Raw genomic sequence first — 27,411 nt, forward strand, 5'->3', positions numbered from 1 at the left:
GCATCCATAAAACACACATAAGTGGGTTTAAATTGATGTGTCAGCTCTAATGCACAGGCACAAATCTACATTCATGCATCACACAACCCAGCTCCTATACTGCAGATATGACCTCATTTACCACCAATCTGCAGCTCCTCCTCTTGTTCTCGTTTTAATGTCAGAACAGTTAAAGGAGGAAATGAACTATCTGTTTATTATTTAAATGATTTAATAATACATTTAGATTCCCGTCGTGTTGTTTATACTCGTTCACATACTTCCTCGGGTCACTACTAAAGCGATTAAAAAAAAGAACATCTTAAATATGATCAAGGTTTTTCCTGCATTCAAATTTGCGTGGTGGCCGCCTCCAGCTAATTTTGTGCCGGCCTAGCCTGATTTCACTCTGCCCCCAGCTATATGAATGTTATTAGGCCCGAGCAGCGAAGCTGCAAAGGCCTATTGTATCTGCTCTGTTTATTTTTTCTTACGCGTCTTTGAATGGCTTTTTGGGGGGTCTTATCATATCCAAAAACTCACCAAATTCTGGCCCAATATAGAAAGTGCGTGAAATTTGCATATTTCAATGGCGATGTGAAGGTTGCTAAAAAAGTAGCTCGACAGCACCCCCTTGAAAATTAAAAATACCCCTCCGCTTTGACCTTTTTTTTATAGTAGAGTGATGAAATTTGGTACACTTGTAGAACTCAACAATACGCACAGAAAAGTCTCTCGCACCCATGATCAACATCAAACAGGAAGTCGGCCATTTTGGACTGAAGTAGCGATTTTGACCTCATTTTGGTCGTTTGTAGGGTCCGTATTTGGTTGGTCATTTTTCGCACAATCGTCTCAAAAATAGTGTGCGATCGAACAGAAGGGATGGACGATTGAAATGAGAAAATAAAATTGATTTTTCGTAAATACTGAAGGGGCGGGGTCAGGCCTAGAATTTCGAGCACTCACCAAAAAAATTTAAATGGCTATAATTTCATAAATGAAAAATTTATTTTATTTTTTATTTAAAAAATAAAATTTTGTGGACATTCACCTCAAAGAAAAATGAATGGTCGATTGATGATGTCACACAAGTCCCGCTCCCTCAGGACTAAAACGGTCAAATTTTACTGTGAAATCTCCCAAAATTCACCATTTTGTATAATCACCACAAACTTGTAGCAGATAATTGAAGATAAGTTGGGGTCGCTGGGCCTCACTTTACGGGAGCTTTCAAAAGACAGCGCGGCTGTGATGGCGTACGAAGTCAGGCGTAATGCCATGGCCATACGATTGCCTCTCATTTAGTCATTTCTAAAGCTATTGCCATGAAATTTCGGAAGAGTGATCCTAGTATGATCCACAATAAAACTTGAAATCAAAAGTCGGTAGGCGTGGCCAATTTTTAGAAATGGCGCCCCCTAGCACCCTTAAAAGTGCCAGCCCCAAGCCATGCTTTGACTGAGGATTAGGAAATTTTGTACACTTATGTAGTGTCTCAGGACGTACAAAAAGCTCTCTTGAAGCCATGCTCAATATCCCACAGGAAGTTTGCCATTTTGGTCCAAGTACGCCATTTTGTGTTTTTTGTACACTTCAAAGGTACATCAATCCCCAAGTGCCCTTTGCCCCCATCACCTTCATACTTCTGCTGAAAACTCTTAAGACCAAGCGGGAAAAACTGAACTTACGGATTTCCCAAAAGTCTAACGTGTGGGTGTGGCTAGGCCTCAAACTTTGACCTGTCACCACACCATGCTTTACTGTCAATGCTCCCAAATTGACTCTTTTAACCTAATCAGCATGAATCTCTGGCAAATAGCAGTAGACATGTTGGGCTCACATGGTGTCCAGTACTGGCAGGTTTCAAAAAAGGGCAAGGCTTTGGGGGCATGGCGAATTTTGACATACGTTTGCCTCTCATTTCCTCAATTCTGATGCCATCGGTCCAACAATTCAGGTGATTGATACAAATCCAAACCTCAATAAATATTACCCTGAAAATCTGGTAGGCGTGGCTTAGCTTCTTCACTAGCGCCCCCTAGGTCCAATAAAAATGTCAGCCCCAGGTCAAGCTTTTACTGAGGATTGTGAAACTTTGGAAAACATATTTAATGTCTTAGGACCTACAAAAAACTCTCTTGGAGCCATGCTCCTTATCCCACAGGAAGTCGACCATTTTGGTCCAAGTACGCCATTTTTGTGTTTTTGGCACACTTCAAAAGGTACGCCAATCCCCAAGCGCCCTTTGCTCCCATCACCTTCATACTTCTGCTTAAAACTCTTATGACCAAGCAGGAAAAACTGAACCTATGGATTTTCCAAAAGTCTAGCGGTGTGGGCGTGGCTGAGCCTCAAACATTGGCCTGTCACCACACCATGCTTATACTTTCAGAGCTCCCTATTGGACTCCTTTCATCTATTCAACAGCAATCTCTGCCAAATAGCAATACAAAAGTTAGGGTCACTTGGTTTCTAGTACTGGCAGGTTTCAAAAAAGCGCAGGGCCCTGGAAGCATGGCAAAATTCGTGATCACGCCATGGAAATACGTTTGCTTCTCATTGCCTCAGTTCTCATGATATCACCAAAAGATTTCTGGTGAGTGATCCTAGTCTGACCCCCAATATAAATAGATGTCATAAGCTGGTGGGCGTGGCCTTTTTCCGAAATAGCGCCCCTACGGCCATTAAAACTCTCAGCCCCAAGTCATGCTTTGACTGAGGATTGTGAAATTTTGCACACTTATGTAGTGTGCCTGGGCCTACAAAGAAGTCTCATAGAGCCATGCTCCATATCCCACAGGAAGTTGGCCATTTTGTTCCAATTACATTACAAAGTTTCTTTCGAAGCTGGAATATTTTGCTAATGTAAAACACTTTTAGTGGGGACTGTTGGCAGGCTAGGAGGAAAGGTTGAGTCAGATTGAGGTGACAGCTGACAGTGATCGCAGTTAAATGCACGCTGGGGTGTCTGGCGCGCATTGGCGCTCATGTGCCACCAGTTGCAGGGCGACGGGTTGGGAGAGTGTTGGGATGGAGTGGAGGGTGTACGGACGGAGGGCGAGCAGCTTCGCTGCGAGGGCCAAACGACGCTGCTTGCAGCTTTAATTTTAACTGCAGTTGCAGCGTTGCGCCACTACACGGGCGCTGTATCAGCAGCGGTGCACCGAAAAGCACTAAAACTGCTGCAGACAAAGATCAAAAATTGCTTTTCTCGCTAGTTACATATCTATGGTTGGTGCTATTGACTTCTTGATTTTCCCCCAGGCTCTTTCATATTCAGAGCAGGGCGATACAGTGCGACGAAAAAAACTGTCTGTGCGTTTCTGTCCATTTTTAAACGTAGCACTGGTGCAACAACTTTGAAGTACTATTTTCCCCAGAACTTTATTGAACAAAAGTAAGTTACATGTAAGAAAAATGCTTTTTATTGGCGCAGAGTGTGGTCATCTGGATGAAGTGGAGGAAAATAAAGGAACCAGCAAAGGCACAAAGGTAGAACCGGTCCAAAGTTTGGGATCAAAAGTGCAGCTACACGCAGACTGGCTAATGCTAAAGCTAACGGGTAGCAGTCTCACGATCAAGTGGCGCACACAAAAAAAAATATGATGATAGTAAAACTAAGAAAGACTAATTTCTACAAGCAGATAAAAAGTCCCCACCATCCTGTTTATTCTGCATCCTGCAGCACTACGGATCAGAACCGCTGCAGATATGAGTCACATTACTGCTGGCGCAGGATGTACGGCAAGCCATTGTAGTATATAATTCAAAAACGCTTCTATCTTTGAACATAATTTGACCTGGATTGTTGCCAATTTTTTACTGAATATATTTACGCGTTATTTTGACTAAGATGAGTGTTATTAATACAAACCTAAAATGATACTGAAATGTAGGTAAAAAATTTAAAAATATTTTTAACTATAAATATCAGATGGGAAAAAGGGAACTAAAGACTAATCTAATGCATATTATTGAGCCTTTTATAATATTTTGCCTTTAAAAAGTGAGGCAGTTGAATGCACAGTATGCATGTGCTGGCGCATGGTCAGGATGGCACCACCTCTGCCTCAAATTGAGCCAGGAAAAACCCTGATATTTATTTTGTTTGTTTGTTTGTTTGTTTGTTTGGAGAAGAAAAAAGTTAAAGATCTAAAAGTTCTTTGCAAAAATAATATTGGATTAAAAAATATTAAAAAATATTTCCACTTTTATCTAAACTATCCAAATTCCAATCTCATGCCTTCCTTGGCAGTTCAAGGTTGTTGGCAACGGTGCGAGACACTGTGATGCATGTGATAAATATTGCACTGCGAAAAGGATTGTGGGTAAAAATGACTGGGAAAGTAATTTGGGGGTTTTACCTGCAAAATACAACAAAAAGTAGAACATCTAGGTTACTTTACTGTACTTCTTTATATCCATTATAGGAAGGTTGCACAAGTGTTGGAGTGCAACCAAATTCTTGAATGAACTTTTTTCCTCCTCTTCTGGGGTCCTTCCTGACAAAAGCCACAGAGGGCTGTCCTCACAGATGCCTGCATGTATGAATGTCCTCCACCTGTCACCTCATAGCTGCCTCCCACCTCCATCAACCTGTTTTCAGTGTAGCAACGAGCCAACTAACCAACCAGTACACGCCTGTTGCTAGGGGCAACAACCATCTAAGGGAAACTTCTTTTGTTTTTCATAACTTCTTTTTTCTCGTTTATCATTCCATTTATACATGGACTCTTTTCTTCTCCTGCTCCCCTTTAATATCTTATTGTCCTTTAACAAGTCTGTCTGCTCCACTTCTTCTATCCAGAGCCTCTCTCAACCTGTTTTTTGTTTCTTAATCTTGTAAAGTTAGTAAAAGATTGTCTCTGAGAACTAAGTTCTTTAGAAGATAAGTTCAAAAACCAACAATAGTTGCAAGTTTTAGATCAAACTTCTCACTTCCTAAACTCACTCAGATCCAATATATTGGATATGATAGTTATATGATAAATATGCTTATGCTTGTGTAAAAGTAGACATACCACCCCTTTAATGTGACTTCTAGCTGATACAGTCAGGTTAGTGAAAAGGAATGTTTTGTTGGTTTGTGCATCTGACATTTAAAGGTTAGCAGATGATGCTCTGTCAGTGAAAAAGGTTCATTCCTGCAGGTTTACTCAACAGACTCAGAACTACAATCATGTGTGTGTAAGCCTGCTTACATACAGGTGTGTTTTCTTTATTTTGTGCATCATATAATGAATATGCAAAACTTAGCCATCTGAAGCATACAACTCAACAACTCAAAGCAGATTTCTGCAAATTAAAGTCTCGTGAGTTATAGCATGGCGCCCCCTGGTGACCAAACAGGAAACTTCCCACATATTGAATAGAATGATTGAACCATGTTCGTCATTTTTGCTGCAGAATGAAGTCAAATTTTATTGTGATTCAGGAAAATTAAAAATTTGTCAATAAAAAGTTTTTAGATGAAAACGTATTGACTTGAACCTTTTCAATCAGAAGACAAATGAACCAATGTCAGTGTGATTGAATTATACTGGGTGATTGATTTTGACTGGTTTAGATAGAACTTCATTGATGCATTTGTGTTTCAGTCCTGCAAAAAACAAACGACCTAATGACACAAACCCAACAGAGATGGCATCAAACTTCCTCTGAACAGTAAAGCAGATCTAGAGCATGTTAAGGTGGAGATTTATCAAAGAGCCTTTTCTGTATTTTAATTTAATCATTCTGTGTGTTTCATACTACAATAAACCACATTTTTAGGGTTTTAGGTAACTGTGTGAGCTCATTTTGATAATTTATCAATAATTAAACATATGCGACATGGATGTTTCATCTCCACAAATAACACAAGCCTGGAGGAGTTCTGCCATGTGGTGAAGTTGCTAATGGTGCTACGGGTTAGCTTCTGCTAGCTGAGACATTCACTGCTGTTTCCTGGACACTAAAACAACAGCTTTCCCCATCACGAGCCAAGATGGGAGAGGCCAAGCGACCGCTCGACGTAGATCTGTCTGGCTCTCAAATCCTAGAATTTCACCGTCTATTTTCTCTCAGAAGCTAATTGAGATAGGTGTAGTAGACCATTTTCACGTTCAGCCGACATAGAAAACTCAGAGTGACTGATTATAATCAGGAATCATAAAAAAAATGTTTTTCATTGTTTCATACCTTTAGAAAAAATGACTAAATAATTGCTTTGCTATTTTTTATTTGTACCACTCTAAAATGAGTCTTGTATTAGAAAAAATCTGAACATAAACACGTTAAAAGTGGATCTACAGCAGCAGTCTGCTGGAAAAATAGAAATGCTTTTGGGGCCACATAAAATCACTCAGAAGGTCATAAAGGGCCCCTGTGCCACACTTTGTACATGTTTGCTGTAGAGCTTTCTGCACACGGCGGGCATCTATTACAAGGTCTAAATCTATCTTTGTCTTCCTGTGTTTGAATTCTGACGCATCTTCATTTAAAATGTTTTTGTACTTTTTTCACATCATTTGTGAGGATTCTTGAACATCACTCAAGTTCGGCTGTTCTTTGTGTCAGCGTACAATGTCAGACAGTCACACCTTTGAGGATGTTCTCGGCCATGACTTTGACCTGGACCTCCAGTGAGTGTTTGGACGTGAAGGTGATCTCAGCTGAGACGTGGACCACCTCACCGATGAACACGGGGACCAAAAACTCAGTCTTCTCCACCCGCACCAGCGCTACCCAACACCGTTCCTGCAGGGGGAAAGATTACAGAGGAAAAGATGTAGATAGAAGACATTGATGATATCCTGTGTACTCTGACATTAAAACATCCAGAATAGTCTAAGGAGCTTTGAAAGAAAAGCGTCTGGACTTCTTTGAGTTGCTTGAAGACGTTTCACCTCTCATCCAAGAGGATTCTTCAGTTCTAAGGTCAAATGGTGGAGAGTCCCAGATTCAAACCCAGTGGGAGTTTCCCCCCGAAAAGGGAACAAAAGGCCCCCTGATGATCTACATAAACACTTGAGCCAAGGTGTGAGGGTGGGTGTGGGTCCTATTCAGCCAGAGTTTCGGGTGAGCTCATTGTGAAGCCTGGCCCCACCCTATCATGTGAATTCCTGAGGTCAGATGGCCCAGGATATGCGTGGGCATTGAGGCATCTGTGAAGGGATCTCAAAACTGAATTATAGATGGCAGACAGTTGGTGTCGTAAACCACCGCCTCTGTTCAAAGATGTTGCTCACAGTGGACATAAATGGCTTCCTTTACTCCTGTTTCAAACCATCTGTCCTCTCTGTCCAAAATGCGAACATTGGCATCCTCGAAAGAGGACACTAAAGGACACTTTGTCCTTTAGATGCAAATGAATTGCTGAGTCCTGTCCTGTGGAGGTGGCTCTTCTATGTTGTGCCATGCGCTTGTGAAGTGGCTGTTTGGTTTCTCCGATGTAGAGGTCTGGGCATTCCTCGCTGCACTGTACAGCATACACCACATTGTTCAGTTTGTGTTTAGGAGTTTTGTCTTTCGGGTGAACCAGTTTCAGTCTGAGTGTGTTGCTGGGTCTGAAGTACACTGGTATGTTGTGTTTGGATTAGACCCTCCTGAGTTTCTCTGATACACCGGCTACATAGGGGATGACAAGGTTGTTGCGTCTGTCTTTCTTATCCTCCCTCGCTGGTGTCTGGTCTTCTTTTCTGTGCATCTTTGCTGACTTTATAAACGCCCAATTAGGATAGCCACATGTTTTAAGTGATTCTTTATATGTGTGTGTTCCTTCTTTTTCCCGTAAGGGTTAGAGGGAACATGTTCTGCCCGGTGGTGTAGGGTCTTGATTACTCCAAGTGGATCAAGATGAAACCATGGTGTCCTTTGACGTAGTCTCCCTCTTCACTTGCAAACCCACTACGGAGGCAGTGGAGACTGTCAGAAAACGACTACAAGAAGACAGCACCTTGGAGACAAGGACCAACTTCACACCCGATCAGATTTGCACACTGTTAGACCTCTGCCTCACCACTACAAATTTCAAATACAACGAAGGTTTCTACAGACAAAAACATGGCTGCGCCATGGGCTCCCCCGTGTCACCTATTGTAGCCAACCTTTACATGGAGGAAGTGGAAAGAAAGGCTCTTGGCTCTTTTAAAGGGAGAGCACCCAGCCACTGGTGCAGATATGTGGATGACACCTGGGTCAAAATCAAAACAGAAGAAGTGGAATCCTTCACTACGTACATCAACGCCGTGGACAAAAACATCAAGTTCACCAGGGAAAACATAAAGGACAACTGCTTGCCTTTCCTGGACTGCTCTGTGCACTTTGAAGAGAATGGCAACCTCACCATTGAAGTGTACCAGAAGCCCACACACACGGACCAGTACCTCCTCTTCGACTCACATCACCCTCTGAAACACAAACTTTGAGTAATCAAGACCCTACACCACCGGGCAGAACATGTTCCCTCTAAGCCGGAAGGGAAAAAGAAGGAACACACACATATAAAGGAATCACTTAAAACATGTGGCTATCCTAATTGGGCGTTTATAAAGTCAGCAAAAATGCACAGGAAAGAAGACCAGACACCAGCGAGGGAGGATAAGAAAGACAGACGCCACAACCTTGTAATCCCCTATGTAGCCGGTGTATCAGAGAAACTCAGGAGGGTCTTCTCCAAACACAACATACCAGTGTACTTCAGACCCAGCAACACACTCAGACAGAAACTGGTTCACCCGAAAGACAAAACTCCTAAACACAAACTGAACAATGTGGTGTATGCTGTACAGTGCAGCGAGGAATGCCCAGACCTCTACATTGGAGAAACCAAACAGCCACTTCATAAGCGCATGGCACAACATAGAAGAGCCACCTCCACGGGACAGGACTCAGCAGTTCATTTGCATCGAAAGGACAAAGGTCACTCTTTCGAGGATGCCAATGTTCGCATTTTGGACAGAGAGGACAGATGGTTTGAAACAGGAGTAAAGGAAGCCATTTATGTCCACTGTGAGCAACCATTTTTGAACAGAGGCGGTGATTTACGACACCAACTGTCTGCCATCTACAATTCAGTTTTGAGATCCCTTCCCAGATGCCTCAACGCCCACGCATATCATGGGCCATCTGACCTCAGGAATTCACATGATAGGGTGGGGCCAGGTTTCACAATGATCTCACCCGAAACTCTGGCTGAATAGGACCCACACCCACCCTTACACCTTGGCTCATGTGTAGTCATGTGTAGAAGATCATCAGGGGGTCTTTTGTTCCCTCTTCGGGTGGAAACTCTCACTGGGTTTGAATCTGGGACTCTCCAACGTTTGACCTTAGAACTGAAGAAGCCTCTTGGATGAGAGGTGAAACGTCTTCAAGCAACTCAAAGAAGTCCAGACGCTTTTCTTTCAAAGCTTCTTAGACTACAATGACCTGGATGACTGAGAACCTTCACAGACAACATCCAGAATATGAAAAAAATGCCACAGCAGATGAGACGATAAAAGCAACAGTAAAATAAAGTTCACCATGTGACAGATGACGCAAGATATGACACTTACTCCATTGAGTGTGTTGCAGTGCCGCGTGCCAACGATGGCTCCAGCTTCCTCAATCATCTTGAGGATGATGCCACCGTGAACGTTGCCCATAATATTCGCATCGTCCGGTCTCATCACCCTGGATCAGAAAGAGAAAAATGTTGGCGTGTTTCTGCCTAACTTTATATTAAAGCAGCTACACAGAATTTTCGGTCACTTCAGGAATTATGTACGATTTTTTTAGAAATCCGTAAAAGTTTCTTATTTTTTTGCAAAGTCCCCCGTCCCACAGAGGCTAGAGTAATTTTAATTAGGCGTCGCTCTGCATTAGCCAATAGCGTTAGATACTCGCTTACATACAATCACAGAGTGTGCAAAGTTTGCAACATTTCTTATGGACAAGTCATCCATAAGTTTGTTTGAAGGGGGTGGGGCTTATGGCATAATACATTTTTTCACCTCTAGGCGGTGCATTCAGACAAAAAAAAACTCAAGATTTCTGCTTTAAAAGATTTCCTGTGACCCACTAATTATAATAAACTGGTTATGAATTTTGCTGAAATTTAATAGAACAACTTATGAAATTCAACAGGAATATACCCGAACAGTGAATACACAATTGGGGTTAAAATTTGAGATAAAAAAAAATAAACTAATAAAATATCACATAATATAAAATTACCTTACAATAAAAACATATATAATGCAAAATTATCAAAAAAAAGTTGATGGGATTGTTTTCTTTACCATAGCCACTCAGCTCAAAGAACAGGCTGGAATAAATCCTTAATTGGTCATCTGGAACATAATCTCTAGCAGGAGGTGTCATAAGCACCATCTGAATCCAGTTCCTCACTGAGCGCATCAATCCAGACCAACAGGTTCCTATCTAATCTTCTGAAGTCACAAACAAGTAAAAGTTAAGCCACATAAGTCTCCGCCATTAGTCTTGGATCTGACTAATCCCTGAATCAGACATCAGATGGGACAAAAATCCACACCTTGACGTTACTAGTAATCCCAACACATTTCCCATAGAACTTTATAGTTTGTTTATTATAAACATGAAGTGTTGATCAGTTCCAGTAAAATGTTGTTCAGGTAAGAGAAACAACACAGAATAGGGTTAGGGTTCCATCACAGATACCAACGCTGAAAAAACACGGATTTACAACGATGAAAAGGAGAAGTTATTTCATGAACACAACAGCAAAACAGTTAAATCTGATCTTGCAATAGAGACAATATCCAGTTTGAGGGAGCAGTCGGAGGTGTGTGTGTGTGTGTGTTCAACAAGACAGCCCATTCACAAACGTATGAGATCTTGATATTTAATGATTAGAGAAGGGAACTGTTCTGATCACGGAGTAGGAATGAATTACCTGCAGAGTTGTAATTTGTCGCCCCCTCCTCTACAGACATCCCTGCTGATTGGCTGGCTTTGACCCGACTGCTGTTTCCTCATCACTGCAGCTGTTTCATCCATTTTATCAGCTTCCTTGCTGCTAAGCATCTCAGAGCAATGCAAGTTCACACCCAAGCTGACTCTCGCCTTTTGCATCAACACACTCCTACACTGTAAGTTCAGCACTTCTGACGACGCCACTGTAGGTGATGTCACACGTTTTGAATGCTGGAACCACCTTGAGAGTCATTACTGGATAAACCGGAACTCTGTATATTCTTCTCAGGTAGGTATGAACCAGTAAGGTCTCTTATCTATATTCTTCTCAGGTAGGTATGAACCAGTAAGGTCTCTTATCAGCACATGGAGGTGTGTGTCAGACAGGAAGAGCAGGAAATACAACAGGCATTGACGTATACAGTAGCATAAGGGCTAAGGACTATTGGCCATAATTTGACTAGCAAAAACTTGTTAAAATGGTTACATTTTTATCTTGTGTTGGAACAATTTGCAGCAAAATACCCTTGATGAGTGAATTATTTTGACAGATAGCCAGGATACTGATAATAAGCACGCCAGCTGAGAGAAATATCCTTTCTACCTCTTTATTGTTGTTCCAGGATCGACATACTGGGAGCAAAACTACATAAAAGTTGGGTTTTTGTTTTTCGTTACAAAGGAGCAGATGGTGCTGCTTCAAGGTGGTTGTTTTTGTTTAATACTATTATTATTTCATGGTACATCATGTGGTTTGTTATGATATGCCAATGATGCCATAAACATACAGAAACACATACATATGGATATTACACAAATTTGACTGTGTTGATTTTCTTTTGTTTTGTTGTTGTTGTTGTTGTTTTACCACATCAGACTTTTCCTGAGGCTGTACGTGAATTATTTTAATTTAAATGCAAATTTCTAATCAAAATATTTTAAAGCCAAAGGGAAGGGGCTGGATTTCATTGGGCTTTGCCCAACATGGAAGGGCTGGTTGGGTCACCACCAATTCCAGTAGTGTTAATGGTAATTACCAGTGATAATGGAATCAACAAGAGGTGCCTAAAAGTTAGAAAGAGACTCACACATCATTTAGTTTTGTGTTTTTGGCTTTTGGGAAGAGGAGTGACAAAAGCATATACACTGCAGAGACGTCTGTTTGGGAGATACGCACCAGTGCCAGAGGAAGGTAGAGGAGCCCAAGGCTTGTACTCCAGTAAAAGTCGCAATACTTTAATATATTAGTAAGTAGTCAGAAAAATAGAAAAGTCCTCTAATATAAAAAATTTAAATAGTTGACGTATTTTGTAATTTATTTAATCAAATAAATAAATTATACATAATTGTACTGCAATGGACATAAATGTAAAATGTAGGTACACGAAAACAATTTTTGTCATAGTTTCATTAGTTTCTTCTTATGTTTAGCTCATAATTAATTAACATTGTGGTTATTTTTATACCAACAAGTGATTCCATCCACTTCACTACTGAAAAATTCAATCTGCCTTTATTTTATAAGAAAATGTATTCTGCTTATCAAAACAGACTGGGGTCTTTGCATTTTCCTAATCACTGCTAAATGGCTAAAACTATACTTTCTCTGCAAGGTTCATCGTGTCATTTTTGTGTTGTTGTTATTGTTAATTTGCCACCTTAAAGTTAACTGCTCTGGGGTTAGCACAGAAGTAGCACCACAGATGAGGCTCTAATATTATAAAGGGGCAAGCTGAGGCCAGCTACTCTGTTAGAGGCACATTTGTAAGAAAACATTGCAAACACGCTTTAAATTGTTTCAAATTCTGGTGTGAAATTAGAATATAACACCAGCAATTTGGTTATAGTTGTTTTAGATACAATAGTTTCTAATAAGTTTCAACGTATAAAAAAAATTCCAAAAAATACACTGATAGCTGAGTTTTTATCTCAGTGACAACATTAAAGTAGTTGTCTCAGCAACTCTTTTTAACTTTAGATAAATTCATTCACATGCTGTTTCTAGGGCTGAACGATTAATTGCATATGCAATTAAATTGCGATGTGACAAAGGGAGGTTTTCTAATCGCAAAGGCTGTGATTTGACTGGCAGCGAGTGGTTAGCTCAATGCCAATTACATTCTTACAAATTATGAATTAGGAACGTGCCAAATTATTACATTTGGAGTCTAATAAAAAGTAAATCTGCCATTAATCAAATAAGTACAAACAGATAATTTAGTAAAGCTAGAAAACTGTAAGAGATTTCAACTCCACAGAGTTTTGGCTAGCAGCTATGAACGTAACTGAACTATGGAAACTCAGCATGGACAAGACATCAAAAACTCTAAACACAAAATACTTTAATAATTGGGACACACTTCTTTCCTGCAAATCCATTTTCACAGTACCAATACCTATGCTCCTTCAAGGGATGTGCTCCTGGCTGCAAATCATTGCACCTTCAAATACAACATTTTTTCTTTACTTGTGAGTGTTTATGCATATGTAGACAAATAAACTTGTTGATATGTGATTTATATGATATGTAGATAAATATGTAGACATATAAACTTGTTTATATTCACTACAAGTTACATAGATTTTTTTTGCTTCTGTTGGTTGAAAAATGAGGAAAGCCCTTTGAGAAAATGATCGTGAATTAAATCGCAATTGCAATATTGAAAAAAAAATCACAATGAGATAATTTTCCTAAATTGTTCAGCCCTAGCTGTTTTCACACCTTTTTAAAGCTAAATTATCATTAAACATATCTAAACTAATTATCAAGGGGGGTACAAGGGGTCCAAGCTTGCTGTAGGGGTGGCAATAGCCCACTCTAGGTCCTCCTAGAACCGCCCCTGAAATCCCCGATATACCAAACCAGAACAGAATTAATTGTCACCGGAAACACAGAGATGCTCTAGAAAATATATGGTATTGAGTGTGTGGTGTTAAAACGGAACCTGAAGCGAATTATCAGGTTTACTATTCTGTTCATGAACGGCTGTCGCATCGTTTGCCCTTACCATCACTACCGGTCGCTAGCATGTTTAGTAGCCTGTGCGTGTTGATGCATAAAACCGGAACAAACAGCAATACCTGCACAGCTGGAGGGAGGATGGGGAAGCTTCGCGCATCTGTGGTACAGACATCTGTGAAAGAAAGATTCCTGCCGGTGTAAAGTGAAACTAGGCTCCCCCGGTGTTCTGTTGAAGTCTGGTGTCCCTGATAAAAAGAGTCGATTAGAAAGTAATGGAGAGCAGGCATGGGCGGGCCAGCTGGCTCAACAGGCAATGCCCGGCGGGCAGACACACATTTCCAGGCCAGACCCATAAAATGTCACAGCATTTGACCGAAAAGTATATTATAAACCATTTTTATTGACCGCAACAGCCCATTGGTTGATTCTTTTGAAGGACATTGGACTCATCCAATGAAATCCTTCGCCCTGCCCCTTTGACTGAGGTTATATTTTGCCAATTGAGTTTGAGAAATTAGTGGAGATTGGGGAAAAAAAGTTAAAATGCAAATACCTGGAGTGACAAATTATTACAGTAAAATGTTTTGAATAATAATAACAATTATTATTATTATTATTATTATTATTATTTTGTTGTTGTTGTTGTTGTTGTTGTTAATTATAATATAACAGTAAACGTAAAATTAAGAAAAATAAAAAAAGAGAATTAGGAAATAAAAGTCCAACCCTGCAGTAGAGCACATGGATAATGTATATGTGGAATTAAATTGTGTTTTAATAGTCTCAAATCATTTGACTTTATTTGGTGTAAATTAGTGTGAAACTGTTTTATTTTATTATTTAGAGCAAAATGCTTTTCAGAAAGAGGAAGTAAAACGTGCACATTACTCGGAGTCACCAAAAGGGGGCAGCAGAGACCGCTCAAAGTTACTTAACATGTAATAATTCATTTTGCCTGTAGGGGCGCATCGACACCGCTCAAATGTGTTGCATCATGTCATCAATTGTAAGTTGTTTATTTTTTGTTTGTTTCTTTGTTTGTTTTGCATATATGTACATTGATAAATTCCCAGTGGCCTTTAATAATAATAACAAGAAGAAGAAGAAGAAGAACTTTAATATAGTGGCTATATGTAAGACGTGACTTGCACTCATTCCATTTGACAGTTCCATTTATACTTAACATCTTATGTATTCATTAAATAGGTGAACAGGTGAATACAGTGTGAACAATGGACGACAAACTGAACGTGTAACCACAACATTGCAGTTTTATTTACATCATATATACATATACAACATTTGCTGAAAATAGCAAAAATAAAACACATCATCTCAAAAGAGATATACACTGAGACAATACATGTCTACACTGCTCATCTGCACAGACTTAGAAAGGAAGTCTGTGATGCAAATGTAACTTTACACTGACCCTTTGGGTCTTACAGGGCTGTTTCAATAGCCCTTCATCACTCAGTCCAGGACGAGGACTAAATACTTGACGTGTACATACATGCGGATTTAAGAAAAATACGACCGTCTAAATTTGCCATTTTTATATAAGACAACAGACTCGCGCGCAATACTTAAGTATATGATACTTAACATCAAATAAGTGTTTAAAAGGTAAAAAGAAAAATACAAGATATGCTATAATTTCAAAACATTCCCCTAATTTAAATTACTTTACAATTTTTACAGTGATTTTAGAAAAACTGAATCTACCAGGGTCTCCATACATTAGTGCTGAGCGGCTGCGGGCCGCTCTGCGCTCTGACGGGTGCTGCTGCTGAGCTGCTGCGGGTCTGGCTCTCCAGTTTGGAGCTGAAGCTGGATTTCAGGCTCCGGAGTCTCTGCTGGATCTGAGGGGATGTCCTGGAGCTCTGCGCGCAGCAGTTCAGGCAGGTCGGGGTGTTCGTAGCAGACGCAGTCTTCTGGATGAAGCTGTTGACCCTTTTGCACGCATCTTCTTCCAAGTTTATCTTGGGGAGCAAAGCGGAGACGCGCTGGAGACAGGCTTTAACGCCTTTGTTGTAACTGTCTGCTGGGTCTAAAAAGACAAGAGAATGTTAGTTTTGTTGCTTCATCAAGAAACCAACTGTGTGTGCACCTGATGAAAAATGGTAAATAAGCAAAATCCAAACTTACTTTTGGTGCTGACAGGTGGAACGTCACTGAGGAAGCGCACGGTCATTTCTAGGATGTCAGCTTTCTCCAGTTTGGAGTAGAATGTCTTCTACAGATAAGAAGTAAAATTCAACGTTAGACACGTGACCCTAGGCAAAGTCTTCATGTGTAAATATATTTTCTAAATGAGCATAATGAAAATATACAATAAAAGCAGCTTACGTCTCTGCCCGTGAGAGGAAGGATGAGGTTTTTCAGGCGGTTTAGGCTGTCGTTGATACGAGCGCGCCTTCTTTTTTCCATCAGTGGTTTCATTGTCTGAAAAGAAAACAGATATGTTAGAATACGTTCAAAACAATATTTAAACATGATAAAAAAGATAATAAATGTTCAGACAAATTAGTCCCTTCACTCACCTTTCTCAGTTCAAGAGCCTCTTTTCTTTGAGCAACAGTCAGCCTTGGAGAAAGAGGCGCAGGAGCTTCATAAGTCATGTTTGGAGACATGTTCATCGTCATATTTGTGTCACAGAAGTGTTCAGAAACGAAATCGTAGAAGAAGTGTCTCTAACGGCCAGGAAGTGCGGTATTTATCCAGGCCCACGGCTTTGGTTTCCGTGCGTCACGGCTACGCCCCCAAGCCAACTCAAAACGATTTGGACCAGCTCCTATTCCATAAAAACAACACAAAGCCTCAAGTTTAATAAGATAACCATCTGTTTCAACTTTAATATATGCGACGCCGATGTGCGTGTCTGCATTAGAGAAAGAAAAAAACGCTGCGTCAAAAAGCTGCAGAGATCCGTGCGTAAAGACGCATAAATGCCAAACGCAGTAGCTTATTCCAAACCCACGAATCAGTAAACAACTTTGCTTCGATATTTTTTTTTTTTACCTTTGTTGAAAATTATTTTGTGTTTAAAACAAAACACTACACACAGTTGCTGGTGCGTAATTACGCAGTGATCCAAGGTAAATGCAAAAATGTACAGCTTATATTTCTGCCTAATACCTAAAATCATAAATGTATTTTAAACAATTAAACTAACTCTTATTCTTTTTACATATAACTTTAAAATGTCTAAAATACATTCTCAATGTGCGTGTATTTGTTTATCTGATGCAGTTTCTTGGTGAGGTTTCCAAGATGCGTAATTCTGTCATGTGAACAAAGAGCCATGTTGATCTCTATATGTGTGATTTATTTTTAAATTATTGTATTTTAGATATTTTAGACGGATGTCTACTCAACACAACGGGATTAACCACATGAACCATGTGGATGGGTCAGACGTGTGTGTGGAAAATAATTCACAAACACACTCTTGCTTTAATCATACCCAAGCCACGCCATACTTTCAACTGACATCTGCTCTTATATTTTAACCACAATAGTTTAGCATATCCATGTGACGTGTCTATGCAGTTTCTGCCTGCGGGAGTCACTACCTGGAGGGGGTATCCGACTGCTGCTGACGCTTCGTGCAGCGAGGTGGGGGCTGTCTAACGGAAGGAGGGGATAGGGCGGTGCATGCTGGTCACAAAAGACACCATGAAATATAAAATCACCCAATGTTTTCTGGCTAAATTTAAATATTTTGACTTTACGCAGACCTCTAAATAGTTCATTTGATTAATATAACTTTTCATCGATCAGAAGATTTGCAAACATGGTGAAACCGTTTTTTTCTTCTTCTATTATTACTAAAAACTGGGAGAGATGACAGTCCATCAAATGCCTCAGCACTCAGGGGAACCACGCGCGCAGCACGCGCCACGGGGACCAGATGGTTGTCTGTTACAAAGATCCCAGCCCCTCCTTCGCGCTGTGACCAACCCCCCACCCATTCTTCACCCTGTTCACCTCCGGGTCCCACCGAAGCCAGCTCACATCCTAGCTCACCCTCACGGATTTACGCGTTTTTTTTCTATAAACTTCAAATGCAGACACATGATCTCCACGCAGCTTTGGCGTTGGTATCCCGTGTTCCTATAGGTCCATGCTCGTCCAACTGAAAAAAAATTATTCTCAACCCCCCTCTCCCCAAACACGTCCATGACGCAATTGTCTCCTTTGGCTTCTTGGACGTTTTCAGCATCCAAGCAACCAACGGCATATCAAATCTGGAAATTATCCTTTAAATCTTTTGGGGGAGAAGCGTCATTCGTTTTAAAAAATGTGCAGTTTTTGCATGACAAAAAAAGTAAAACGTGCAAAATCAGCCATTGAATAGAAACTACGCAAATCCAGTTGATTTTAATGATAAACAATGAAAATACAATTCGCACGGCGAAAATTGCCTATAAATGTTTACATTTAATTTGATTTCTCAATTTAAAAGTAAAAGTAAATAAAACTTGGCGAATATTTTGCTTAATTTTAACGTGAATGACAGCATCAACCCAGTCCTGATATTTAGAGGCACACTTGCTGCACGCGCCCCTCACCACCCGCTGGGACAGGGATGGTGAAGTTGGAGGGAGGGGGGGGGGGGGTCAGCAGCACTACTTCGTTTTTCCTCTTACGGTTAGAGTGCTCTTTTGTCTTTTCAAGCAAATTTGGCGTCTGCAACCCATCTGTGCAGCCAGGATAACAGGGAGCCTTTGTCTGGCTGCCCACCGACACATCAAGATAGAAAGCAGGTGACTTCTGGTGCAACCTGATGTGAAAGGGACACATCATATCTGATGAGGGAAAAAAAAAAAAGAATTTTTGAATTCTTGACACAAAATGAGGTGCATGTCAAATAAAACTGTTCTTCTTCTGTTAAATGGAATAAAGGAAGTATATTTTCAGATCCACACACTCAGTTTAATCCTTTGAAGTGTAAATAAAATATAAGTTTACCTAAATATAGTGGTGCTATATTCACAGTTCCTGGTAAACATTAAACCACAACTATTGTTGGAGTAAAAGTGGTTGGTCTGTCAACAGAAAACGAGATCAGAGGCAAATCAACCAAGAAATATATCCAAAGATTGAAATCTCACAAACATACTTGCAGGATTTCAAACTGGATCCTTCTAAGCTATAATAGCAATAGCATAAACTGTTCTACAACGTGTTTACTGGTAGATGGTCTTACGTTAGTTTTACCAACAGAAACCAGACATTTCAACACCTAGATATAATGCTATAGATGTGTAAGATTAAATGTGTGAGATTTGGATGAGGAGTTAGATTTGTTTAAATGGCCACAAGAATTACACCTGGATGAATAGAACTAAGAGGGAGTGATGAAACCGCAGGGGTCAGGTCTGATCTGACACTCCCAGCGCGTCAAAAACAAACACTTGGTCAGCCACCCTCCGCGTCAGACCCCTGATGCAAAGGTGCCCTTTATCGTCATTTATGTGCGAAAAGGGGTTTTCCCCTTTTCTGACTGCAGATCCCAATGCAGCGTAAAACTGACGCAATGGGATATCCGCTGATACGGCACCGAACCAACTCATTTAACCGCACCTAAACCTTAACGTTTTGCTATTTATAACCTTCCCCTCACCCTCATCCTAACCTTAACCCTCTTGCTACCTAAAACATTACTCTCACTGTGATCAAGCGTTTGTTTCCCATTCATTCTGACTCTGAATTTTCGTATTTGCCGCCCAAGGGGAACATTAGAACATACCATCTGGCGAGGGGGAGGTTACAAATGCCCTCTACTTTGAACGTCCACCTTGGTAGCTGAAACCTGCCCCTCGCGTTGGCTCGGTCCAAACCCGACCAATGACGAGGGCACCCGCCGTTCACTTCATAGGGCCGGCTTTTAGAGCAACCGGCACATCACTAATGTAGCAAGATGGTTAAGGTTAGGATAGGCGTGAGGAGGACATTTATGTTACAAACCCTGAAGCTGTTTAGGCATTGTGGTAGAGGGGTAACATAAAAACTGGTGTGGAAAAAGAGGGGAGTGTAAATAAAATTATTTTATTAACAAAAGGCAAATACAATCATTCAGTCCTTGACTGGAAAATACAAAACGGATATAACTAAAGAAGGCGACGGAAAAAAACTCAAAACACCTGAGACAAATGGTCTCAGAGAAGAAAGTACGAGAATATTGGTACTAACAAACAAAAGAAAAATGCCAGAACTAACTAACTAAAACAAATCTCGACGGCTATCTCTATTCTAAATATTCTTGCAAAAAAAACTTAAAGCGAGCTCTAAAGCGGAAAACAAACTGAAATTCAAGCACTAGGGCAGACAAAACGGGATCACTAAACGAAAAAGACTAATAATTACTCGATGGTGACACAAAAGGAACAATTTATCTTAATTATCACACTCATTCAAGTTCTTTATCGAATTTCACCAAATCTAAGTCGTTTGTCACTAAGATCAAAATCGAGGAGAGAAAGATAGGGTGTTAAGCTGTGAATCTCTCTCTGAGAAACTGAAGCTGCAGTCTTGTAAACCATCTGTCCTCATTAGTTGATGGTATGCAGCCGGGAGAGCGAAGACGGGCAGAGGTGGAGGCCAGCCTGACGACGGACCTGTCCAACATCCTGAACAGCAGGGAGGGAGCAGGACTGGTTAGGGTGAGGTACATTGAGCTTGTTTGGTGCCCTGGCTGCGGACATCCCATCGCGTCAGTTTTACGCTGCATTGGGATCTGCAGTCAGAAAAGGGAAAAAACCCTTTTTACACATAAGTGACGAAAAAGGGCACTTTTGGCGTCAGGGGTCTGACGCGGAGGGTGGCTGACCAGTCGTTTGTTTTTGACGCGTTGGGGGTGAGAACGTGTTTGATCTGACCAAATTATTATGTCCCTTTAGTTTTTATAGCACTTTTTAGCAACCAGGGGGGCACAAAGTGTTGCAGCATCACCATAATATCATGGAAACAGATTTAAATGCAACACTTCAGTCGAGGTGGCTCGGGCATCTAGGTAGGATGCATCCTTCATGAGGTTTTCCAGGCATGTCCAATCATTAGGAGATCTAAAGGAAGACCCAGGACACAATGGAGGGACTCAGCTGGCCTGGGAATGATTTAGGATTTCGTTGGAGGAGCTGGTCCAAGTGGCTGGGGGAAGGAAATCTGGGGCGCTCTGCTGCTGCCCCTGCAAGGAAGATGGATCGAGTGTCCGCCCTGGAACTGGGAGATAGGGGTTCAAATGCTGGTCGGGTAATACAAAAGACTTTTAAAATGGGACCCAATGCCTCCTGGCTCTCTGTTTTAAGGGGATGGATTGGGGGGTTAAACCACCAAATAGTTCCCAAGCGCAGCCACAGCTGCAGCTCACCGCTCCCCACGAGGAATGTGAAGATGGAATTCACCATTGTGTGGTGACGGTGGAGGGAGGACTGATTTAAACCCTTATATATAGAACTGCAGTTATCAAGGTGTTGTAAAGAAAGCATGGATGAGGTTTTGAAAGTTTTTCTGAAAGAAAGTGATCATTACTTTAGCTAAGAAACCACATTGGGAAACTGAAGTGATGTGTTTGCCAAAGGACTCGAGCGACTCGAGGGTTTTTCACAGAGGATCGACTGAATGGTGCTAGTGGGCCAAGACTACTGTCCGGGTTTGCAGCCTCCTTCTTATCAACAGGATGACTTCTGCTTTATTTTAGGACACAGGAATAAACAATCAGTTACATGCCAGTGTCCTTTCACCACTTTTTAAATAGCCCTTGACACACGGCGAATACTGACTGGCTTAAAGGTTTGAAGCATGGAAGTGTTGCATAAAACCAGAGAAATTAAATGCACAATCAGAGAAATTGATTTCAAACCACTTTTTGCTGCAATAACTTCATTGTCTTGTGCATGACCTGCTAACTCTGTCACAACGCCAGCAGTAAATGTTCACCCACTTTTCAATGCTGGCTCACATCAGCCTTTCAGGTTTAGGTCAAGACCTTGAATGGGTTTTTACAACACCGTGATTCTGTTTTCTTTGCGTACTTTCATCATTTTGCTGCTGTGTTTGGCATCACAGTCCTGTTGAATGACCCAAATTCAGTCAGCTTCAGCTGGTGGACAACTGGACTCCTCGTTGGACTACGACCACAAGGTCCGGGGCTGTAGCTGCAAAACAAGACCAAATCACCAACCCTCCATCACTGTGCTTGACAAGTAAAGGGAGCTTGTGTTGGTTTAGTTCACATTAAACATGATGCTGTGAATATTGTTGACCACTGTGCTCTATTGTTTTTCTGCAAATAGATTCACGGAGCATCACATTTTCTGTGTTTTTATGTTAATAATTATTAATTATTAATATAATTCAAAATGGATTAAATCCAGTTCTCCTCATAAATGTACACAGCACCTCATAATGACGTGACAAAGGTTTCTGGGAGATTTTTGCAGATTTATTACAAGTTTTTAAAAAGAGAGAAATCAAATGTACGGAAGTGTTTATCATGCTTTAACACGACGCTCAAAATTTAGTGCAGTTGCATCCTGTTTCCACCAATCATCCTTGAGCTGCAGCTTCACTAGAGTCTGTCATGCTCTGTGTCCTCGTCTCCTGTGTCACATCATGGTTCCCCTCCTTGTTGTGTCATTTACTGTATTTTCCCCCAGCCTTTCAGTGTATTTTGTTCTATAACTCTTTAGGTCATTAGTTTAGTCCTTAGTGACCTTATTTCTATAGTGTTTAGATTTCTTTGTTTTACAGGTTTTATGTCTGATTTCCTCCCCTGCTGGGTTCTGCTTCTCCTCTCAGTTTATTAGTCCCACCTGTGCCCAGTTCCCTTAATCATCCAGCCCTGCGTATTTAAGCCCCGTTCTTGTCTTCTGTGTTTGTCGGTTCATTGTAGCCCTCTGATTTCCATTTCCCAGTGTTTTTGGGTTTTTGAGTTTTTTCCTGTGTGATTTTGAGTTCTAGTTGGCTCCCTTGGTTTTAAATATTTTCGAATAAGTTTTTTGTGTTTCTCAAAATAAAGACTTTGTATTTTACCAACACATTCTCACTCCCAGCGTGTCAAAAACAAACGCTTGGTCAGCCACCCTCCACGTCAGACCCTAGACGCCAAAGTGCCCTTTTTCGTTACTTATGTGCGAAAAGGGGTTTTCCCCTTATTTGACTGCAGATCCCAATGCAGTGTTACACTGTGAAACGTTAAGGTTTAGGTGCGGTTAAATGAGCTGGTTCGGTGCCGCATCAGCGGATATCTCATCACGTCAGTTTTACGCTGCATTGGGATCTGCAGTCAGAAAAGGGAAAAAACCTTTTTGCATATAAGTAACGAAAAAGATCACTTTTGGCGTCTGGGGTCTGACGTGGAGGGTGGCTGACCAAGCGTTTGTTTCCGACGCTTAGGGTGTGAGAATGTGTTGATTTTACACACCTCATCTCCTCGAGTTGTTCTGGGTTCCTGAACATTTGGTCCAACCTTTCCCTCAACGCGACAGTTGCATTGAAGGGCCCAGTGGACTCCATCATGCATGAGTGGGAGATATCTAAAACCTCAGGGCTCTTTCTAAAGCTGATTGGTCATCTCAAATGAGCAATCAAGGAAGAAGGGCCTACATCAGGGAGGTGACCAAGAACCTGATGGTCACTCTGCCAGAGCTCCAGTTTTATTCTGTGGACAGAGAACGACTAATTTGGCTCATGGTGGCGTGGGCAGAGGAAGGCAACATTTGTTAAAGCCATGGACAACCTCTACGTCTAAGATGCAACATTGTCTAAAGAATGATTTTGTCTGTGTTCCCGAGTTCTTTCCCCTCCCAGCAGGAATAATGTGGTTGCTTTGGTCCAGTTCAGAAGATTTGGCTGCACCACCTAGTTTTCTCATGCAGACGATCCGGTCATTAACACTTTAACATTAGGAACATTAGGAGGCTATAGTCGGACGGTGGAAGGAATACTTTGAGGAGCTCCTCAATCCCACCAATGCGCATTCCGAGGAGGAACCAGAGCTGGGAGGCCTGGGGATGGACTGTCCGATCTCGGGGGCAGAAGTTGCTGAGGTAGTCAAACAACTACACAGCGGCGGAGCCCCGGGGGCGGATGAGGTTCGTCCTGGGTATCTCAAGGCTATGGATGTTGTAGGGCTGTCATGGTTGACACGTCTCTACAACATTGCGTGGTCATCGGGGGCAGTTCCTAGGGAGTGGCAGACCGGGGTGGTGGTCCCCATCTTTAAGAAGGGTGACCTGAGGGTGTGTTCCAACTATAGGGGGATCACACTCCTCAGCCTCCCTGGAAAGGTCTACTCCAAGGTACTGGAGAGGAGGGTCCGATCGATAGTTGAATCTCAGATAGAGGAGGAGCAATGTGGTTTTCGTCCTGGCCGTGGAACTGTGGACCAGCTCTATACCCTTGCAAGGGTGATGGAGGGGGCATGGGAGTTTGCCCAACCAATCCACATGTGCTTTGTGGATTTGGAGAAGGCTTATGACCGTGTCCCCAGGGGCACCCTGTGGGGGACGCTCCAGGAGTATGAGGTGGGTGGCTTTCTGTTAAGGGCCATTCAGTCCCTTTACCAGAGGAGCGTGAGTTTGGTCCGCATAGCCGGTAGTAAGTCGGACCTGTTCCCAGTGAGGGTTGGACTCCGCCAGGGCTGCCCTTTGTCACCGGTTCTGTTCATCACTTTTATGGACAGAATTTCTAGACGCAGCCGTGGTGTGGAGTGTGTCGAGTTTGGTGGCAGGAGAATCTCGTCTCTGCTTTTTGCGGATGATGTGGTCCTCCTAGCTTCATCCAGCTCTGACCTTCAGCTCTTGCTGGGTAGGTTCGCGGCCGAATGTGAAGCGGCTGGGATGAGGATCAGCACCTTCAAATCTGAGACCATGGTTCTCGACCGGAAAAGGGTGGCTTGCCACCTCCAGGTCGGGGGAGAGGTCCTACCTCAAGTGGAGGAGTTTAAGTATCTCTGGGTCTTGTTCACGAGTGAGGGTAGGAGGGATCGGGAGATCGACAGGCGGATTGGTTCGGCGTCTGCAGTGATGCGGACGCTGAGCCGATCTGTCGTGGGGAAGAGGGAGCTGAGCCAGAAAGCCAGGCTCTCGATTTACCGGTCGATCTACATCCCAATCCTCATCTATGGTCATGAGCTTTGGGTAATGACCGAAAGAACGAGATCGCGGATACAAGCGGCCGAAATGAGTTTCCTCCGTAGGGTGGCCGGGCTCAGCCTTAGAGATAGGGTGAGGTGCTCGGACATTCGGGAGGGACTCGGAGTAGAACCGCTGCTCCTCCGGATCGAAAGGAGCCAGTTGAGGTGGTTTGGGCATCTGGTCAGGATGCCTCCTGGACGCCTCCCCGGGGAGGTGTTTCGGGCATGTCCTGCCGGCAGAAGGCCCCCAGGTCGACCCAGGACACGTTGGAGAGGTTACATCTCCAATCTGGTCCGGGAACGCCTTGGGGTCCTGCCGGAGGAGCTGGTGGACAAGGCCGGGGAGAGGACGGCCTGGAGCTCCCTATTGGGATGCTGCCCCCGCGACCCGGACCCGGATAAGCGGAGGAAGACGACGACGACCAGACGACGAACATTAGGAACATTAAACAGGTGCGGCAGTAGCTCAAAAGGTAGATTGGGCTGTCCAGAAGGTTGTAGGTTCAATCCCGGCTTCTGCCAGACACTGTAGTGTCCTTGGGCAAGACTCTTAACCCTCTGCCTGCTGGTGGTGGTCAGACAGAGGAACTGGTGGCGTTTGTGCTTGGAAGGCTGACCTCAGTACGCCCCAGGACAGCTGTGGCTACATCATAGCTCATCACCATCAGTGTGTGAAAGTGTGTGTGAACGGATGAATGATTCACTGTAGAGTAAAGCGCTTTGGGGTCCTCTGACTCTGAAAGGCACTATACAAGTGCAGGTTATTTATCATTTAAACAGCTAAATAGTTCAGTCACTTAATGTGTGGAACTGTGAGGATTTGACCCTTAGAAGAAGAGTTTGTGTTAGGGTTAGATTGCTGGTTTGTGGCAATCTTGAGTTTAACAATCAGAGAAGACCACATAAAACCATACGGCTTATACTAAGATGCATGAGTCACCAACAATCAGCTGATTCCATAAATGAGGATTTCTGAACTTCCCTCTGAAATAATGTTCAACTGCATGCCGTCATCGATTTCAATGGTGGTCTTCATCAGAGTAGCAGGTCTGATTTTGGTGGATTTTCATGGAACGGGTCAGGCCCTACGTGATCCCAGAACACGTTCTCACACCCAAGGCATCAAAATATGACGCGTGTGACCAAGCCTCAATATATGACAATTCGGGACGCCCCAGCACGTCAGGAGACGACAATCAGGGACAAACAGCTGACGCAGCGTCCCAGAGTGTCAGTATCCGATGCCGGTGGTGAGACGGACATTAGAACTACTTGTGAACTACTTAACCTTCCCCTCACCCCAATCCTAACCTTAAGTCGTTTTCATTCTAACATGACATTTGTACGGGAAAAAAACGAAAAAAAAACTGTGATGTTTGTGTTTCACCAGACCTTGAGCAAATTTAAAAGGACATACATTTATTTTCACCTAAATATCTAAAACGAACTAGAGGTGAGGTGAACATCTTGGATCTGAGGTGTGGAGGCCGAGTCAACCATAGAAGTATGAGAAGCATGGACGTAATTTTTTTTTGGGGGGGGGGGGGCAGGGGGGACATGTCCCCCCCACTTTTTCCAAAGTCAAGTTTTGACCCCTGCACTTTTTACCATCCAAAAACAACATTACGCTATATTAAATTGACACTGGTTGAGCTCTAGGACCAAGTGGAAAACAACCGTTTGTGTTGAAGCCTGTTTCCCATTAGAGCATACTGTAAAGATACCCCCGTGTCCCCCCCCCCCCCCCCCCCCCCCCCAATTCTAAAGTGAAAATTATGTCCATGATGAGAAGTAACCTTTCTAAATATAAATCAACATCGGAAGAAATTTCACAACAAATACAAGGTGTTGTCGGGAGAGCTTCATAACAAGCTCACTCTGGAGTCAGCTAAACTCAGCAAGCCACGCCTGAATCACAGAGCTCAGACGGATGAACTGACAGAACAAAAGAAAGTGGAGAAGACTGCCTTTAAATCTGTTCACAAACGGATCAACTTTCCTACCTGGAGAATAAAGACTTACAAAAAATCTTTTAGTAAAGGTGAAAACTAAATAGAAAATTTAAATAAACAACATTTTTCCAATAAAGAACTCAAAGAATAAGCTGAAAACTCAAAATCATTGTTTTCCTTTTATTTCACCCAAAAACTTAACAGGCAGCTAAAAGATGTTCCACTCCTTTCTACCTCAGTTTTAAAGAACTGAAATTAAATTAAATGAAGTATCAATCTTAACCATTATTAATATGACACTTAAGAAATGTGTTTATATATTTGATATTTTACATGATGTTGTGTTCGAACATCTGTTTGGTGCTGATAAAGTCTTTAGGCTTGAAAATAACAGTGTAAAATCACCTTTTCTTATTTATGGCAAATATAAAACTGACAGAAAGCAGAAATTT

General features: G+C 42.1%; 2 protein-coding genes across 4 annotated transcripts in view; both read right to left on the reverse strand.

Moving 5' to 3' along the window:
• The window catches only part of acot7 (acyl-CoA thioesterase 7), an 80,047-nt gene extending 65,786 nt beyond the window's left edge, over positions 1-14,261 (reverse strand). For 2 of the 3 annotated variants that reach the window (XM_054745788.2, XM_070544699.1), the window contains exons 1-3: positions 10,883-11,482; positions 9,522-9,639; positions 6,564-6,720 (exon numbers count right to left, since the gene is read on the reverse strand). In XM_054745788.2, the coding sequence (XP_054601763.2) occupies positions 6,564-6,720; positions 9,522-9,639; positions 10,883-11,061 (454 nt within the window). In that variant the 5' untranslated portion in view covers positions 11,062-11,482. Of the gene's footprint in view, positions 1-6,563; positions 6,721-9,521; positions 9,640-10,882; positions 11,483-13,983 lie in introns of those variants that run through there. The other variant, XM_015967537.3, reaches the window with a different exon arrangement.
• An 854-nt stretch (positions 14,262-15,115) lies between these two features.
• LOC107390630 (transcription factor HES-2) lies at positions 15,116-16,821 on the reverse strand. The gene is made up of 4 exons (XM_054745787.2): positions 16,408-16,821; positions 16,214-16,309; positions 16,013-16,100; positions 15,116-15,914 (listed from the first exon to the last, which is right to left on the reverse strand). The coding sequence occupies exons 1-4, from the start codon at positions 16,507-16,509 to the stop codon at positions 15,586-15,588; spliced, it is 615 nt and encodes a 204-aa protein (XP_054601762.1). The 5' UTR covers positions 16,510-16,821; the 3' UTR covers positions 15,116-15,585.
• Between the last annotated feature and the right edge of the window lie 10,590 nt (positions 16,822-27,411).

Source organism: Nothobranchius furzeri, chromosome 15, assembly GCF_043380555.1.
Source record: "Nothobranchius furzeri strain GRZ-AD chromosome 15, NfurGRZ-RIMD1, whole genome shotgun sequence".
NCBI lineage: Eukaryota > Metazoa > Chordata > Actinopteri > Cyprinodontiformes > Nothobranchiidae > Nothobranchius > Nothobranchius furzeri.